This window comes from Chaetodon trifascialis, chromosome 2 (assembly GCF_039877785.1).
Source record: "Chaetodon trifascialis isolate fChaTrf1 chromosome 2, fChaTrf1.hap1, whole genome shotgun sequence".
NCBI lineage: Eukaryota > Metazoa > Chordata > Actinopteri > Chaetodontiformes > Chaetodontidae > Chaetodon > Chaetodon trifascialis.
Window position 1 is genome coordinate 23,219,114 of NC_092057.1, and position 18,585 is coordinate 23,237,698.

At 43.6% G+C, this 18,585-nt stretch overlaps 2 protein-coding genes across 2 annotated transcripts in view; both read right to left on the reverse strand.

Moving 5' to 3' along the window:
- The window catches only part of pi4k2b (phosphatidylinositol 4-kinase type 2 beta), a 13,400-nt gene extending 390 nt beyond the window's left edge, over positions 1 to 13,010 (reverse strand). Inside the window, exons 1-11 of the mRNA XM_070989282.1 lie at positions 12,449 to 13,010; positions 7,983 to 8,134; positions 7,323 to 7,403; positions 7,082 to 7,201; positions 6,813 to 6,944; positions 4,268 to 4,421; positions 3,804 to 3,865; positions 3,153 to 3,255; positions 2,574 to 2,707; positions 2,376 to 2,435; positions 1 to 1,869 (exon numbers count right to left, since the gene is read on the reverse strand). The exon at positions 1 to 1,869 is cut by the window's left edge and continues 390 nt beyond it. Of these exons, the coding sequence (XP_070845383.1) occupies positions 1,696 to 1,869; positions 2,376 to 2,435; positions 2,574 to 2,707; positions 3,153 to 3,255; positions 3,804 to 3,865; positions 4,268 to 4,421; positions 6,813 to 6,944; positions 7,082 to 7,201; positions 7,323 to 7,403; positions 7,983 to 8,134; positions 12,449 to 12,803 (1,527 nt within the window). The 5' untranslated portion in view covers positions 12,804 to 13,010 and the 3' untranslated portion in view covers positions 1 to 1,695. The remainder of the gene's footprint in view (positions 1,870 to 2,375; positions 2,436 to 2,573; positions 2,708 to 3,152; positions 3,256 to 3,803; positions 3,866 to 4,267; positions 4,422 to 6,812; positions 6,945 to 7,081; positions 7,202 to 7,322; positions 7,404 to 7,982; positions 8,135 to 12,448) is intronic.
- A 2,286-nt stretch (positions 13,011 to 15,296) lies between these two features.
- LOC139347002 (cysteine-rich protein 1) lies at positions 15,297 to 17,189 on the reverse strand. The gene is made up of 4 exons (XM_070986422.1): positions 17,059 to 17,189; positions 15,794 to 15,888; positions 15,626 to 15,680; positions 15,297 to 15,529 (listed from the first exon to the last, which is right to left on the reverse strand). Exons 1-4 carry the CDS (start codon positions 17,099 to 17,101, stop codon positions 15,519 to 15,521), a joined length of 204 nt encoding a protein of 67 aa, XP_070842523.1. The 5' UTR covers positions 17,102 to 17,189; the 3' UTR covers positions 15,297 to 15,518.
- Positions 17,190 to 18,585: the final 1,396 nt, after the last annotated feature.

The following is an 18,585-nucleotide window of genomic DNA, read 5'->3' on the forward strand; positions in this document are numbered from 1 at the left end:
CCATATTCAAGTTTCAACAATATCCTTTTCTTGAGGCTTTCAAATATTCCTTCCACTAAGAGATTTTGGCAGTAGTGAGAGTTGAAGACACTGGGTTTGTGTTTGTTTAACAGATGTGGTTTTGAGAAAGTAACGCTCAGCTGTGTAGCATTCGTCAAACACTTCCAGCAGTGCAATTGCACATCTATATTTCAATAAGTAATCCTACAAGGCAAAGCAAATATTTTTAGACTTTATCCCAGACCAGGAACAACACTGTCCCAGATTTAGAGAAAAAAAAACAAACAAAAACAACTTCACTTTCTGGAGAGATCTGTGTCCTCAGATTCCCAAACACCACTGGACCACACATCTGTCACACCCCACATACACCTGCTATGAAAATCTGTATCCAGATACGTTATGTGGACAATAAATGATGCCATCTTGTCTTTGTGCTTACACCTGATATTTTTTTGCACTCGCATTGTCTTCACTGGGATCGGATCTCTGTTCTCGGAACAAAACCAGAGCGCGAGTCATTTAATGACTGATGTGAGACTCTTTCAAAAGAAAAAAAAAAATGTGAGTAGTTCAGTTGAGGGAAACCACAAATTGTTACGTGCTTGTCACCATTGGTAAATGTAATACATGAAGTTATTCCTTTCTTTATATAAAACATACTGTATCAGTTTGTCGTGGAGTGTTGCAGTGCCGGCATGCAGGCGACTCTGTGACTAGATAAATTATACGCCTTGTTAAGAGCAGATCAGCTGCACAGACGAGTGCCGACGGGCACCAGCGCGCGCACGCACGCACGCACGCACGCACGCACGCACGCACGCACGCACGCACGCACGCACGCACGCACGCACGCACGCACGCACGCACGCACGCACGCACACACACACACACACACACACACACACACACACAGTTATTTCTTACTGCATATCATTCATTTCCCAACCATATTTCTCTCATGCAGTTCTGTTAAATGACACGTCTTTGGAGCTTTCATGGCACAGAATAGGCACATAATAAGTAATTAGAGGCCTGTCTCTTTCATCCCTCCCACTTGCTTGCTTGCTGTCTAAACTTGAAAAGATAAATAAATAAATAATGTTAGTTAATAACAAATATCTGTATCACTTGTGTACGGATGCCAGCAGGTTGTGCGAATTGCGTTCACACCTACCAAAGATCTGTACACAACACTCGTTTAACACTTGTCTTATCTAGGTGACGTGTCCGGATGCAGACTGCATTTTAATATCAGGTGTACGTGGGGTTTAAGTTTGTGGTCTGTAAGTGCTTCTTCTTTGGCCATTAGCCCCACTAAGAGACCTTGCAAGAGACTTCAGTATGTACTTCAGGTGGGTTAATAAAATCCTTTCTGCTTAACAGTAAACAAAGCCCACCTCTGTGGCAAGGAAGATTATCCAATCAAGTCACCATGGCAACTGTAAACAGCCCCAAGGACTCTGGGAGACACTGGTATGCCAATCTCTCCAGCTCCCATGCTTCTCTGCACTCTCTTCACAAAATGAGGAATGTGCAGAAGTGCATATTACTTTCAATCATCGTGTCTTTCTCCACATTTCTCTTCTCACCAAAGAAATATGAGCAGTCTCCTCTTTCGCTTCCTGACTTCAGGATTAAAAGAGAGCTGATGCAGACGTCTCTCCTCAGCTCCCCTTCCTCACCCATCTGTGACTACCAAGAGGAGAAAAAGGGGCGCTTGCAGTGGAAGGTTTGCGTGAAGGCATTGCCAAGTGTGACCACACGTCCCTGGCCGCCTGAGCGGCTGCGCTCCACCACCACCCGCGGCATCTGCACCAGCTGGATGGGGCTCTTCCCGTCCTTCAGCGCCTGTGTCAGGTTCAATACCTGGTGACAAACAGGGTGAAATATGGAAACTTGCAGAAACTATGCAGAGCAAAAGAGACATGAGATAAAGTGCAGTTCAGTTTTCTGGTGCATTTTCTGGTGCATGGTCTTAACACAACACAACAACACTGGGCAAAAAAGAGACTTGTTACAGTGTATGGAAATGACTGTCAGCTGCTGTTCACTGTACTGTGCTCTAATTGCTATGACACACTCAGGTGTTGAATAGAAGGAGGTAAAAAGAACAACAGGGTTAGAGGTGAGAACAAGAATAAAAGACATGGAAGTTGGAGCAGGGCAGGGGACATGGACGGAGGTTGAGGAACTAGCTTAACATGGGTAGTGATGAGGTTACAGAGCAAACAATGCAAGTGCCTGAAAGTGGGACACGAGAGAGAGAAAGGAAAATGAGCTAGGACATAAACCACAAGAACACATCAGAGGAGACAATGAGGACAGCGAAAAGGCACAGAGGCTGAGAGGAACAAAGAGGCAAAAATACTCACCTGTCCCCTCATAACGGACATCTGTCTCTCAAACATTGTCTTGTCAAAGCCTTTATCCGTCTGAAGAGAAAAAGAATAACTCCTGTTAGCAAATGTTACTCTGCTGCCAGGCAGCCATTTGTTTACATGACTACTGAAGGAGATTCATTTTAATCTGCACAAACAGAGGAAGAGGATAAGTAATGAGGTGGCTTGTACCTTGAACATCTCATACAGGTCCTCACAGAGGTCCTGGACAAAGTTCATGTCAGAGAGGCGGGACAGCACCAGGTCTCTGGTCTCCTGGGAGAAGGCCACCTTAGCCTGGGGGAGCCATGCCCAGTGGAAGGGGTCTAATGGAGGGAGGCAACACAACAGGACGTTTTGTCAATGCGCTGTATGACATTAAACAACCTTTACTTGCCTCTACGGTCACAGCCTTGCTCTGTCACAATTATCTGGAACAATTCTGTTATTTGTTTAGAGTCCACACTGTCTAGTTATGCCTTTACTGTTTTGCACTGTATTTTTTTACTGTGATCTTATTTATTGTAAACTGTGCTTCATTCTCTGTCATAACACTCTCAAAGGGGGATCTAGATAGTCGGTTTTGGCAAAAAAAAGAAAATAAATAAAATTAATCATTCTTATTGTAACATCCTTTTTTGCCATTTTATAGATTAAATGACAAAAAAAGTATTAAATCCAGGATGAAAGTCAATAACCGCTGTTCACACCATTACTTGTGAAGACAGACCATGAATGAAGAGAGGTGAGGGAGGAAAGAGACCAACGTACAGGCTCTCCATTCGTCTGGGTGTTTGAAGGGGAAGGCCAGGCCGTTGTCGATCGCTGCGATCTTGATGCAGGAGTCTGAACTGCTCTCTGGCCACTCTGCATCCTACAGCCAGAGGAAAGACGATCAGTGACGTCACCACCAACAACTGAGTGAATGATTAATGACCGATGACCAGTTATTGATCACTGACCAAAGGTCTGATTAATAGGACAGGGAGATGACAACCTTTGGTCATGTATCAGCACGTGGCAAATAATGATTGATGGTGGTGATAGGTGTTCTGGTTGCTGTGAGCAGCAAAGACACTGGGGCTCTGGTTTGTTCCAGACCTGCAATGTCCAAGCTATTGTCCGTGCATGTGGCCCCCTGTGTGTCCTGTGTAAATACACAAGCATAGATGTGTGTGTGTGTGTGTGTGTGTGTGTGTGTGTGTGTGTGTGTGTGTGTGTGTGTGTGTGTGTGTGTGTGTGTGTGTGTGTGTGTGTGTGTGTGTGTGTGTGTGTGTGTGCGTTCAAGCTTTGGGTGTGAACTGTAACGTGAGCTGTGTCCCACGATGAAAACGCAGCAACATTCCAGCAGTTCAACTGCCTGAAGCAGGGTGAAAATGTGCTCTTTGAACACACCTTCAGTGGGTGTTGATTTAAGCTCACCTTTCGTCCATCTCCCTCTCCTGGCTTCTCATACTTGATCAACCAGTTGTCATTTCCTCGATCTGAGGTGGAAGACAAAGAGAAACTTTAGGTAAAGGAGTGTAGTGTGGGTGTACAGTGTTGTAGGTGGAGACAGAGAGCACAATCCGACAGCTATTGATATTCCTACAAAGCTGCTTCTATGGCTAATGAAAATGAATGTTCCATACTCCAATTCACGTCTTAATGTTCATCTTTTGTTGAAACTTTTGTTGACTTAGCAAATGGCTACAAGCAGCTATGACATGCGACAAACACTGGTGACAGTGACTGTGAACTGCTAGCATGCAACAGTAAACATGTCAAACACGATATGGTCAAATTCTAGAAACAGGAACGAACAAAGTTTGACTGATGGACCGTGAAGCAATGCTCTCTTTAAGTTTGGTGAACACTGTTAAATGTCAACACAGGCACAGCCTCACCTGTGTTTCTAATAACGTAGTCCAACACTACCAGCCGCTCAAACTGTGACTGCAGCTGCTTCCTGATGTTCTCTGGCAGAGGCTCTGCCTCAAAGCGCCGCAGCCAGTAGTCTGCTTCACGGTAACCCTCCACAAACAGCTGAAATGAGCCCACCTGGAGACAAACACCCAGCATGGAACACATCACATATAGTACTTTCAAAAACATTGTACTGCAGCATTCAGTGGTCTGAAAACAGTGTAGTTTGATTATATGGATATGATGTGGTGCGGTGCAATGGTGTAAGATGTGAAACTGTAATAAGAAGCTAAGTAGCTAACATACTACTTCCTGAACACTTTTCTGCCACCTTTTTCATCTCTAAATCATCTACAAAGATATAGATCATTAAGAAGGCTGCTTCAGATGAGACACAGGGAGCTGCCCCTTACGTTACATGTTTTTGACTGGATGCTAAAACTGGCACTGGATGCGTGTTCAGTACACTATAAAAGAGATAAGAATACCCAGTCGGTGTTTGAAAACCCCTGGAATAAAAACACAATTTAAAGCAGAGATGAGGTTTTTTCTTCCTCTGGCCTATTTCTTTGAATAAACCTGTCTATTCAGGGAACAGAAAGACAGGCAAGTGTGGCATGATTCCTTCCACTGTCCTCTGCCAGGGCTGCTTCAGCAGCTATTCTGAGTCCACCGCTCACTCTTTTATTACATAAGGATGAGAAAGCAAACCATGTACATGGAAATATTCACTACTGAAGGATGTTCAGCTTTCGGATGAATTTTTAGGATGAACATAAAATGCACTATAACCTTTACAGGTGAACTTAATTTGACCTTCTCTAAACTGTGTTTCCAACTGTTCAATGTTTCAGTACTTCTTGCACAACTTGCTGTTCTCTAAAAAGGAGCTGAACAGCAAAATTCACAACAGGTGTTTGATCTATGAATCGATCAATACATTTCCTGGTTCAATTAGAATTGGTATTTAAACAGTCCTCTTCATCATGCTGTTCACATTTTGACATCATGAGACCACCTGACAATTGATCAACAGTGCCTCGCCATTGTGAGGCTTCAAACAGGATGTTCTCAGAGGGAAGTGGCCACTGAGCTTAGAGTGTCACAGAGTGTCATCAGCAGGTTGCAACAGAGATACAGAGAGACTGGAAGAGTCACAGAAAGGCATAGACGTGGACTTCCTTTGGCCACATCCCACACTGATGACCTCTTCACTGTGAACAGTGCCCTGCGGAACCGGATGATGAATGCTACTCAACTCCAGACACATTTAAGGGAGGTCAGAGGCACCCAAGTGTCACGTCAGACCATTCAAAACTGTTTACATCAGCGTGGTCTGCGTGCGAGACAACCTGCAAGGGTACCTGACCACACCACCAGGCATAGGTGTCATCGTCTAGCATGGGCCAGGGAGCATTTACGCTGGACAAGGGACCAGTGGGCCTCAGTGCTGTTCTCTGATGAAAGAAACCATAGAAAACCTGTGGGATCAGCTGAGTCCTTTGGGTGGCACGGTGGAACAAGTGGTAACCCTCGCCTCACAGCAAGAAGGTCCAGGTTCGAATCCCGCTGTGGGCGCTGGTGGCGTGTCCTCCACCATGCCTTCAGTGCCTGCTGCTCGAGGAAAAAGGGGCCTATCTGTGTGGAGTCTGCATGTTCTCCCGGGGTACCCTCCTTAAATAACCCCCACTAAAAACATGCTAGAAGATCACCACCTGACCAATGGTGACGACAGAGAGTTGGGTCCCCGGGCACCGCTGTCGGCTGGCAGCCCACTGCTCCTGGTCTGCCGTGGAGGAAGGACGGACCAAGGATGGGTTAAATGCGGAGAATAATAATTTCACAGAAGCATGGCGTGTAGTGTGCAACTAAACTCTGTGTGTGATAATGAAAAGTATGTTTCTTCTTCTTCTTCCTCTTCTAGAGGCTCGTAACTGTAACTGTACCCTAGAACCTCAATGACCTGAGGGCCGCCCAACAAGAAGAGTGGGATGCCTTGCCTCAGCAGACAATAAGTGGACTTGTGAACAGCATGAGACGTCGTTGTCAAGCTGTATTTGATGCTCAATGCAATACAATGCTTTTTGTTGTGGTATACCCACCACTGTTGTTGGCTTTTGCTTCAATAAACTGTTTGAGATGAGGAAATCACCATTGCACGCTTCTACTTACAGTAATGCCCTGCTTTCATAATATAATATCACTGTAGCCTGAACTTTTCACATTTTCCATAAATTTCACCCGAAAGCCAAATATCCCTAACTTTTTGTGAGAGATGTATATATCTAACTATTTGTTCTAATTGTTCAAAACAAATGGTGTATTTCTACATACCTTGTCAAAATGCTGCAACTAGGTGTTTAACACAATAACATGAAGCTAATGAAAATAAAAGCCAAAAGGATGCACAGTACCACAGAGGAATGAGCATGAAAAGAGTTTCCAGCCAATACTTCTCATGGATTTCTCACACAAAACAGCTCAAGGTTGGTGACATTAGACCGTGGAGGGTTACTGCTCTGTTACCTTGGGTGGCAGGCCCACTCTGTGGAAGCGTCGTCCCACCTTGGGGACTTTTTCTAAGGCGTACTTCTTCCCTCTGGATTTGGCTCTGTCAATGGCGCTGTAGTGGAATGTCTCACTGGCCAGATACACCACCTGATAAAAAAAGATGCCCAGGTAGCACTGGTTTATTTGTATTTTGTGACACTGCTGGAAAGTTCCTTGACAGCTCTAAAAGTATTAATGGATTCCAGTTAAATTGTGATGGCACATAGCAAATTTAAAAATGTCACCTTCGTTCTTGGCACCACTCCAAGGCCGAGTTTGGTATCAACCAATGAGGCAGCAGCCTCTGAGAGGTAACCCTGGTTAGGCAACAAGCAGCCTCGGCCGAAACAACACGGACAGCACAGCTAATGAGAGGGCGAAAGAAAAGGGTGCCATCAGCAAACCTTGAGAAAGATGAATGCTGACACATCTGCTTATATTCCTTCAGACTGTTCACACACAAATAAAACATGTGACACAATGTACCTTGTGAAAATATTTGGTCCATTTGGGGTTCAGGTGACCGTAAGGTTCCTCTGACTTTGGTTTGAAAACACCAATGATTTTCTGCAGAAAGAAAAGATGATAGAGAGTGCTTTATCAAAAATGCATTCAAACAATGGGAAACACAGCACACACACATAAATACAGCAGAACCACCCCTTTTTAATTCTATTAGAACTTTAAAGAACAAGACTGAAGAACCACAGGCAAGACACGTAAAGCTATAAACAGCAAATGTGAAGTGCCAGAGATGCTGCTAACAAGTTAGAGATCAATATCTTTTCCCTGGAGCGTACATTTAACTTGTTAATGTGATGCTAATCATGCATGCTGGCTATCCGTTATCGATGCAAGCATCTCTGGCTGCATCATTCAGCCAGTCCCGCTGTAGATACCTCCTCCTGTGAATTTTCATTTCCTTGCCTCTTGTTCACTCCTTTCAGCTTCTCGACTCTCATTAAGCAACATGTAGAAGCAACTTATAGGGAGCTAACAGTAAGCTATATGTCAAAAAGCTAGCATGTTGAATTACTACCTAGGAGACATACAGCTGCACTAACAGCTGTCCACTTGTGATTGGAGCAGCCAAGAACCATGTTAAAGCCATGTGTAAACAGGCTTTGAGTCATTCCTCTATCTCACCCCCTTCGGGTCTTTGACAAAGTAGCTCCCGCTGGAACCCTGGGAAATCCTCTCTGGAAAGACGCCATTCTCGATAGCCTGTTCTGCCCTTTGGATAATATCTGCAAACTCGGGATCGTCTGGGAAATGGTTGAAGTCCCCACTGTTGGTACCTTAAACGGGAGAAAGACCAGATAAATATTCATAGTTGTATTATGGGCAGAACAATGCTATTGCTTCATCATGGCACGTCCAATGTACTGTGTTAAAATAGAGTAAATGGTACAGTTTTGTGAACCTTAAAGCATCATCAGGGAACAACATCAGCATAACTGCTAAATAATTATCGAAACAATCATAACTGAAACACATTAGCAATATTCCTTGTATGTTATCTAAATATTGCATGCTGACACATAAATGGTTAAAAAAATTGTGAATGGCAAAAAGCGTCGAAAGTAGATTTCAAACACTGATAAGCAGCAAAAAGTAATTTGCAAGTTTGAAGCCCTAGTGAGATATCACTGCAGCTCGTCTCATCACCCTGACAATCTCATCACCGCTCACCTGCTTTCACCTGTGCTACAGCTTATCAAAAGGATCGGATTGCCATTAAAGACATCTTTTCCATTTTCTTGTATGAATAATACTTAGGCATTCACCGGTCATCTTTGAAAAACGTAGTCAAAAGGAAACAAATTACATTTCTCTATAAAATACCTAAAACAAATCTGGAGAAGAATAAATTTTTATGAATGTACAACATTAACTTAAAATGGCAATAACTATCATACAAATAATGTTTATTTCCATATCCGCAGGTCAGCCTTTTCCATCTACAATCTCTCCTTTAATAATCCTTTATACTCCGTGATATCATGCACACAGTTAGCATATGAGAGGCAACTAGAGCCATCCATCCACTCTCTGAAACGCTAAATATCCTGTTCAATGCCATGAAAGGTTCCCAGCACACACTGGGTGAGAGGTGCGGTACAACCTGGACAGGGTAGGGCTAGTCTCTCACATACACATTCATACCTACGGGCGATCTAGAATCACTATTTCAACAAACCTGCTTGTCTTTGGATATGCAGGTCGACTGCAGGCACAGAGGGAACATGCAAACGAACCGTCTCGCCGTGAGGCGGCAGAGCGAAATGAGGGGCTCTGCTGCTTGTCAGGAAACAGCATTTTCTATTGCCTTGCAGATCAAATGTAATTCTCTGGGTGTGACTGTGCTCTAATGGATACGGGGTGCCAATTATTCCTTTGATGAAGGCCCAATCATATGACATGACACATTCTACCTTCTCCTCCTCACACTGGGCAGAACAGTCAGCTGGCCGAAAGGCTCCATATGCTCTGTATCATTCACACTGAAGTCACAGTGGGATGCAAGGAGGGATGAAGGGACAGACAGAGGGGGGGTGAGGGGTGGACAAAGGCACGGGAGGACAGTTAAAATGCCATTTGTCACAGAGAGATAAGGGGAAACAAAGATAGCTTTGAAGCTAATTCACTTGAAGGGGGTCTGAGAGAGAAGCTAATTAAAACGATGGAAAGAGAGAATAAAGGGATAATGATATGCAGAAATTACATCAGGGACATGGGTTGTTTAAAAATCAGATACATGTCAGGGTTTTGCAAGCCAGTGCCAAGTAATCCCACCTTGACCTGATCAAATACATTACAATGTATTATTGTGGTCTGTTCGGAGTCAGACTTAACAGGAGGGCTCCAACCACACTGTCTTTCATCCCATGTCGGGTGATTTAGGCCTTTGTGTAAATTCGTTTTTATCCATTTGAAAATCACCAGCCTCAATATTATCACTGACATCTCTCTCCAACAGCCACATACGACTGCATTCTTTATGTTTTCAAGGACTGTGCATGAGGGCCACCTCAAAGTAGAGCTGGGGCAGCAAGGTTAAGCTGTGCTTGTGTTTCGTGCTCCATTTGGCACTTGGCTAGCCTAGTTTATACTACGAAATTATTAAAATCCTGCCTTCACAGGGAGCCTGAAAGTAGAGCACCAGATGATTTTAAGACCAGCTTTAACTTGGACAAACTTCACCAACTGGTCAGATCATCCTACAGCCCTAGACCAGTACCTGTAAACTGTTACCTGACACACACAGTTTACATGAACAGTTTCCATACTCCTGGATCTTGATTTGAAGGATTATACATACTATATAGACTATTAAATGGCAACAAATCTAGTTCACACAGTGTTGTGCATGTGTGTAATTATTATACATTGTGGGTGGGTGGCCATCTTGGCTTGATTACCAAGTATGAGACAGGTGATTTCCCTGAGTTAGGCACCGAGGGTATCTTTCTGGTGGTCTTCAGGGAAAATCACTGATATTTAAAAACCGCTTCATCTTCAATACAAGAATAATATGATGTCAACACAGAGCTAAAGACAGATTGTGATAAAGTCCTGCTGAACACCTCTGATTTACAACACAATTTATCAGTGTGTTGGCATAATATTTTATCTTCATCATTTAATTTCCATGAATACATTCAGAGCGTGTATTCAGCTGTCATGCCTGATGAAGGATGTATGCCTGCGCTGGACTGAACTGTTGATTAAAGCCTATGATAAACTCATCGTGTAGTGTGAGTACAGGAGGGAGCAATGTCCCTCTCTCTCTTTCCATTATTCTCACTCATGGAACACCAGGGTGAAAGTAAATACACATGCATACTTTCCCTCTCCCAAATTCCCTCCCCATCATCATCATCATGCACTGTACCAGACTGCAGAGTGTTTGCATGTCTGTCTGTGTGTTTGCCTGCACAAAGGCCTTATGCATTTTTAATGCTGTCTCCCAGAGCCCTTGGTCAGTTAATGGGCCCAACAGAGCTCTTTCACAGCCGGAGTGCAGCTCACTCAGAGCTCTAGAGATCTGCTGACCTGCAGTGCACACAGGGTGAGATGTCGCAACACTGCACTCTGAAAAGGGTTACTGCTAACATGTGTGGCCAAACTGAACTATATACACAAGCATATATCTAAGCCACTGCAAGCTCATATTCCTGATCAAATGGTGCTTTATTTAATACACACTGAAAATATCTGCCCTATGCCTAGACACTAACATGATTTGATATTTCAATGTTGGCAAATGTCTCGGTCATGATTAAACATATTTTGTGTAACTTTAAAAGAGATAATTTCACATTGCCTGCTGCTCTTGGACAAAGAACTTGGCAGATTACATCAATGTAAATTTTAGCTGTAAGGTGTACGCTTAAGGTAGAATGTAACTGCCAGAATTTGCCATTGAGATTCACATGACGTGTTATATCACACAAAGCGACGCAGTGCAAAAGCTCTCAGGACCACATGTGACTCCTACTTTGTAATGCACTGAATAAAAACTGTGCTGTAATTCTAGACCTGAATGCTATTATACTAAAAGGCCACAGGAAATGGGACACTAACACCTGTGATTTCAGGTTCAGAGTGTCTACCTGTGGCCTAGATTTCTGGCCCTGATAGAACCTGGTAGAACAATAGATCCCTATGGAGAGAGAGAGAGAGACCAATATGAGTGAATATAGAAAGAGACAAATGCTTCAGAACTATGTTAGAAGGAAAAAAATGGTGGGCGGTATGAGGGGGAGAGGTGTTAAATCCAATTAGCAGTTAAGTCAGAATAGATGCTGCTTCCATGGTGACCAGATCACCTTTTCTTTGTTTTCCCTCATATCTATTTTTTCTTTTTATGGTCCAAAACAAAAGTAGTGCTGTGAATAGGTAACGCTGGGAACTGACAAGCAACAAAACAATACACAGGGAAAAAAAAGATTCCTCTTTCTTAGTGTTTACCTATACTGATGGGGAGATCCGCCGAGAAACCTAAACACCTGCTTCATCCTAATTTGTATTGACAAAGGAAAATTAAAAGTGTGTGTGAGTGCATTATACAACTGATTATTATTATCCCTACTCTGTACCACTAGGTGAAAGTGCCAGCTCATATCATCCACATGACTGATAACATGCAGCTATTACATCAGCTGGCTGGGAAACACACACAGGGTACACTGACAGCGTGGCACAGGCTCTATGCAAACACAAGACAAATGCGTTCAATGTCACATGTACGTATGGACAGTTTTCCTAGCATTCACACTGTTGTCCGTCTGTGTGAAACTTTGTAATGTGGCAATATCCGGCGTTTTGGTTTCCCAAATCAGGTCCTTGACTCTTCAGGGGCCGTTGAAGGGGGTCTAAGTGGGGGGCCACAGTGAAATGGTTGACACTCCTCAGTGGGTTTGCACAAGACGTTTTGACTGTGACGCGTTCACGGTTGTCTGTACACTTAACATAGTAATCAGCCTGAGGAATTTAGCACTGAGTCATGTGTCAAAAACACATGTTCCTCAGCACATCCACTCACTGAGCATGTGTTCCCTGCCCTAGCCGCCTATTAATCACACAGGCATCTATCCGAATACAATTACCTGGGGAGGCCAAGGTGTCTTTGTCCGACGACGAGCTGTGTCTGTTCCGCCTGCTCCTCTTCTCTCGTGCAGCCCGCGGAGACGACGAGCTTCCTGCTAAGCACGGTAACAACAGCGCCTCTTCACCGGAGCCGTCCGTCTCAAGCTCGGTCAAGACGCTTTCACAAGAGTCCGAAATGCGAACGGCGACTCCGGGGTTCGTCGCCAACCCCAAACCTAACCGACTCCTGTCAAATAATACCTTTGGAGGGTCCGAGGAGTGAAAGTTACACTCCGAAGTAGGCACCGCTGTTGCTCCGGTGACCAGCACTGGTTCGCTGGTCTCTGTTTCTGTCGGGTCGCATTCTGACATCATTGTCGCTCAGTTTTTAATACATGCACTCAAATGTATCCTAAATTACTGTGGTTTTTCTTTAAGCTGTCAGCCTTCCATTTAAAAAGCCCCCCTACTTTCCGCGAGTACATAAAGCCCAAATAAATTATTCGAAAGCGGCTGCTTTCCCTCACTGATATGTCCACATAATCCGTCAAGATCGTCTATGCGCTGCTTCCTACTTGGTTCACTGCGCATGCGCGTCACAAAAAGAACACGATAGCTTCAGTTGCCTTCAATGCTCCTTGTGAAATCCGGACTCTCCAATTTTGAAAACGTTAGCAATTTCTTGGACAATCTTGACAACGACGATACAAACTAAATACGACCTTTACAGTTCATGAAAAAACATATTTTTAACGTCAGAAAAAGACAAACAAATATTGCTAATTATTGGAACTAAAAAGCAGTTGCTATAGCTTTTTGAGACAGTTTAAATAGCACCTGTTGGCTTTGAAACCAGCTTTGCACAGAAATTCTTTAAGGGGAAACTTTAAACAAGACACGAGGCTTAAGACAAAGCCTAAACTGAAAAGGTACATCAACATCAGTCAAACTTGTGTTATCACCAGTAGTAAAATGACTGTATGTGCCCATGACTAGGCTTCATTACTTTTTTAAAGGCTTCATTACAAAGAATTTCTCCAAATCTTAGCACAAATTAAAAGTATTTAAGGCACTGGGCAGACTTTTTAGCATTTGCTGTGAATAAACGTTCATAATTTAAAAGAAAGCTGTGTTACAACGACATTTTGATATTTAATTCATCGCTACGCCTCAAAATGGTTAAGACATTTTACAAACATGCATAGTGATGCCTTCACTGTCCGTTAATTTAGGCTCATCGCCTTCCTATGAAATGTAGCAGCAACTTTTATGGCCACTAGATGTCGAGAGTGATACACAAATGAAGACTAGCGCAAAGCGTTGAGTCCCGCGGTGAAAGACTTTCCTTTCTTCTTTGATGTAGAATAGTGGCGCTCCATACAGACCAATTTGATCTTCTCATCAGCTGCTATCATTAAAATGTTTGGCCAGCATAGGAGTAATTCCTGTTCTACTCACAGCCTGTCTTCTAATGGAGCACTTTCTGGTGCAGCTGTCGCATTGTAAGATGTTAATACATTTAGCTCAGTTCTCTAGTTTGGACCCAGGATGGCTAATGCAGGTTGAAGAAACCCTGCTTCAATTTTTCCAGGCTGAATACAGTAACTTTCGATTGTTCCGTTTGACTTTATCCTCCTGTCTCCCCTATTAGGTCTGTCTCTTTTCTTTAAATTCCTACAGTGACCCTCAATCACCCAGTGCTCTCCACAGCACCTTGCTCTCCTTTAACCCCTTGCCCCTCTCTACCTATATCCCCTGCACCGCCAGCCATCTCTCTAATAAGGGAGTGATGCAAATGAGCAGTCAGCCAGCTGGTAACACAGCAGTCATGTGATCTATCAAGGTAGGGGGTTAAGGGGTGAAGGGGACGTGGAGAGAGGGGGGAGGGAGGGAAGGAAGGGGGTGCAGGGACAGAAGAGGAGGAAGGATGAAGGAGGGATCCGAGGGGATGAGAGGTGATGGACAGGTTCAAAGACATGCTGTAGAGACACCCAGGCAAAATAATCCCATCAGCCTTCTCTCCCTTTGTCCATCAGCTTCCTCCATGCTGTTTCTGCCTCTGCCTCCTTTATCCTTTATATCCTTTATTTCTACATCCCTCTATCCTTCAAGGACAAATACCTGAAATGTCACTCGAGTGACACATGACGCTGCACAGGGAAGCACATCAGCACACCTCTCTATTTCTTTATGTGTGTGTGTGTGTGTGTGTGTGTGTGTGTGTGTGTGTGTGTGTGTGTGTGTGTGTGTGTGTGTGTGTGTGTGTGTGTGTGTGTGTGAAACTTAGGTGCTTCACTCACCGCTGGGTGACAAGCACCTGCAGCAGTGTGCATGAATGCATGCATGTGTGTGTGTGTGTGTGTGTGTGTGTGTGTGTGTGTGTGTGTGTGTGTGTGTGTGTGTGTGTGTGTGTGTGTGTGTGTGTGTGTGTTGGGGGGTATGTGTGCAATCCGTCTTTCCCTCACTGTAGCACCCATTCCAGCAGGTTCTGTTGGCATAAAATCTGGTTTACCCTGCCAGCAGCAACCACCCTCATCCATTCCTCCTTCCTTCCTTCTCTCCTCGGGCTGCTCGATGAGGGACAGAGGTAGAACTCTATAACTTGACTCATTTTTAATGTGCATGTGTGTTGTCTGTGGTTTTGATTTGACAGTCTGTGTGTCTGTCAGTGAGCAAATACATCCACCCTGCAAAGCCAAAACAAGAACATATAGGCTCATGACTGCAAAGTCTGCGAATTCCACAACAGAGACTGAGACATCCACCAGGGTTTGACAACAGAGTGTTTAAAATGCATTTATTAAGACTGCCTAAAAGTTTTCTGCATGCAAAATTAGTTTACATGATAAAAGTGAACAATCACACACACACACGGCATAGAGTGGTAATCACATGTTTATAAATACTTAATAGAGTGGACATGTAAATGATGGCTGCTGGACATTTGTGTATCAATCATATTTATTTATTGATTGTCTTGTTTTTGGCCAATAAACAGGCCCTGTGCGTCCTCTGTATGCCAGCGTTTGTCCATTTTGGTTCATTCTGGTGTCTGTGACGGAGCACTGCACTGTGCCAGGGTGACACCAGTCACCTGTTACCTGTCAAGAGAGATTCACACAGAGAAAAGACATTCAGAAATTGCATGTGGGCGTCTGTGTGTGCATGTGTGTGCGTTCATAGTGGGAAGGCTGTACCTCTCGGACCAAACATCTTCAGGTAGCAGTGTGAACAGTATGGCTTCTCATCATACTGAAACACAACCAGCAGGACATGTTTACTGCTTCATCCTACTCATTCATTAAATCTCTTTTCTTTTTTAACTATTTTTCTCATGTATTTCCTCCTCCATTGTCCACATATACCTCTGCATGTTGTCCAGCTGTGAGCTGTCTGCTGCACTTTTGACACTTCAGACACAAAGGGTGGTAGTCCCTCCCTAAGGACCTCTTCTTCTCACCTGTATCAAAGAAAATTTAATGACTGTGTTAGTGAGAGGCAGGGTGGGCTATTGTTTTTTAATAGAAATGTAACAAAAAGGAATTTTGCACTCATACTGTATCCATATCTTATTTTTGGGATGTTATGGATGGATTCTCTAAAATGTGGGGCAATCACTTAAATTAAATTATATTAATTTTCATTTCATTTACAAGAAATAATGTGATTTAAGAGTCAGAGTACAGACTGTTCAGAATACAGACTGTTTCTATCATCAGCACAACTAGACCAAAGTGGGTGATGTTAGAGGAAAAGAGGTAAGTAGGCCAGGTCACATCAGAGAATTTGAACTTGGCTCATGAATAGGAAAGTAAAACTAGCAGTAAAAAAAAAAAAAAAAAGACTTGAAATGGTTGGTTTAAGTGTTGCTGTGCATTTAACAGGGAGGTCTGAGTGTAGAGGACTCAACTAAAAGAGACAGAAGATAAGGAGGAAACCCAGAGAGCTGCGCGCAAGCTTGTTTGGCTAGACCCACATCCTGTTGTTATCATGGATACATGTGCACGCATGTGTGTGTGTAATCAAAAGAGAAGAAGAAAGAAAGAGTGAAAAGCCGCCTTTTTGTCCTCCAAACAGAGAATAGAGCCAGATATATAAATAAAGCAGGTATTTTGACTTGTCATAGCAGGAAAGCACAGATGTAACTAATAATGTTAATAATGTCTCAGTTCCATTTAGGTGTGTCTGTGAGTCAGTGTGCACAACAGCAGGACCTTAGTACTGGTACACCGAAATGGAATGTAACCACCATTAACATGATTCGTTGCACCTGTGTTTGGCAGTCTATGAAGTCCACTGTAAGAAAGGCCTATTATTAATAGAAATTCACCTGCTCCTTACTTTTCTTTTACCCCACAGACTGCAGATTTTGTGGCAAGTTCTGCGTTAGTCACAAAATGTTTTCTTATTTATTTTAACATTTTCCTATTCAGATGAAACAACTAAAAGAAAGATGATGAGTTAAGAGAGAGAGAGAGAGAGAGAGAGAGAGAGAGAGAGAGAGAGAGAGAGAGAGAGTAAAAATAAGAAATCAGACAGAAATAGAAAACAGGACAGAGAGAGAGAGAAATGCCAGACAGACAGAGGAAGACAGACATATAGAGTAAAAAATTAAAGAGGTCAGACTCACCAAAGTAAACGGGCTTCCCGCAGATTGGACAGTAGCCTACCATTATGATATATAATTATTTATCATACAGTGTGGGTGCGTGCACTTTAGCTGGCGTGGTGAGAAAATATATCCTACGAGTGAACAAGTGTGTGAACTGAAAATCGAGAAGGAAACCCCGTTAAACTGTAGATGTGTCGGCGTCTTGAGAAGTCAATACCAGGATGTGGTGAGTGAGACGTCACAGGAAGAGAGAAAAATGTGATTTGAGAGGTAAATACTATCATCAGCAGAAAAACGAGACAGACAGCATCTCTAATCACATCTTCTATGTGATAACAGATAGAAAGGCATGGAAATAGGCGGGATTTCATGGTCAACTGTACGTATGTTTATACAAATGCTTTGGGAACCAGGCAATGACACTGTAAAGACAGAAAGAAAGAAAGACGTGTGAGGAGAAAGGGACAAAAACAGCTGTCAGCAGCTCGAATTCCCGGCTATCTTCTCCCCTTTCCTGCTGTTTTCACCCTCTTTTCTAGATTAAAAACAAGGAGTTGATCCTTTCAATTGAAAAGGGAAACCTGACACTTGTGCCTTTCTCTCCTTCTCCCTGTCGATCCCCCGCTCTTCTCTTTCCCTGTCACATACTCACACACATGCACGCCCCCGCTCCCTGACTCACACAGACACACACCATACACCCATTCATGCTCACACACACACACACACACACACACACACACACACACACACACACACACACACACACACACACACACACACACACACACACACACACACACACACAGCAAAGAGGCTGCACTTCTTCTCAGTGACATCACATAAAGAGGCTGCAGCCAAGGAGCAGAGTAGAGGGAGAGGCAGGGTGAGGTCGGGTTGGTCGAGGGACAGACAAGGGGGAGGTGTGTGTGTGTGTGTGTGTGTGTGTGTGTGTGTGTGTGTGTGTGTGTGTGTGTGTGTGTGTGTGTGTGTGTGTGTGTGTGTGTGTGTGTGTGTGTGTGTGTGTGTGTGTGTGTGTGTGTGGAGGCAGTTATCCCCTCAGGATAGGTGATGGAAGCAGACCTGGGGAGGCACAGTTGTGAGGAGAGATGAGCGAGACAAGGATGGAGACAGTGGCCGGCCTCAGCACAGCAGGGACAAAGAAGATGAACTCTGATGAACTTTGCAGAGCGGAACGGGGCCGCTGAAGGCAATGTGGAAGACAGGCAAACGTCTGTGTGGTTCGATCCCTATCGCTGTCAATGGGGCTTGTTTCTTGCTTTTGAATGACAAAAGAGACACACAACAGCATGATAGCAGGCATTAAAATACAGTGATGGAAGAACTGTACAGATCTTTGACTTTAGTAACAAAACTCTGGAATACAAAATTTGACTTAAGCAAAAGTTCAGAAGTATTAACAGCAAAAAATCCTCAAAATATCAAAAATAAAATTGCTCATTAGTGTTATCCATTATTCTTGAATTATTATTACAGATGCGTTATGTAGGCATTTACACAGCATTTTATATTGAGGCTGGTTAG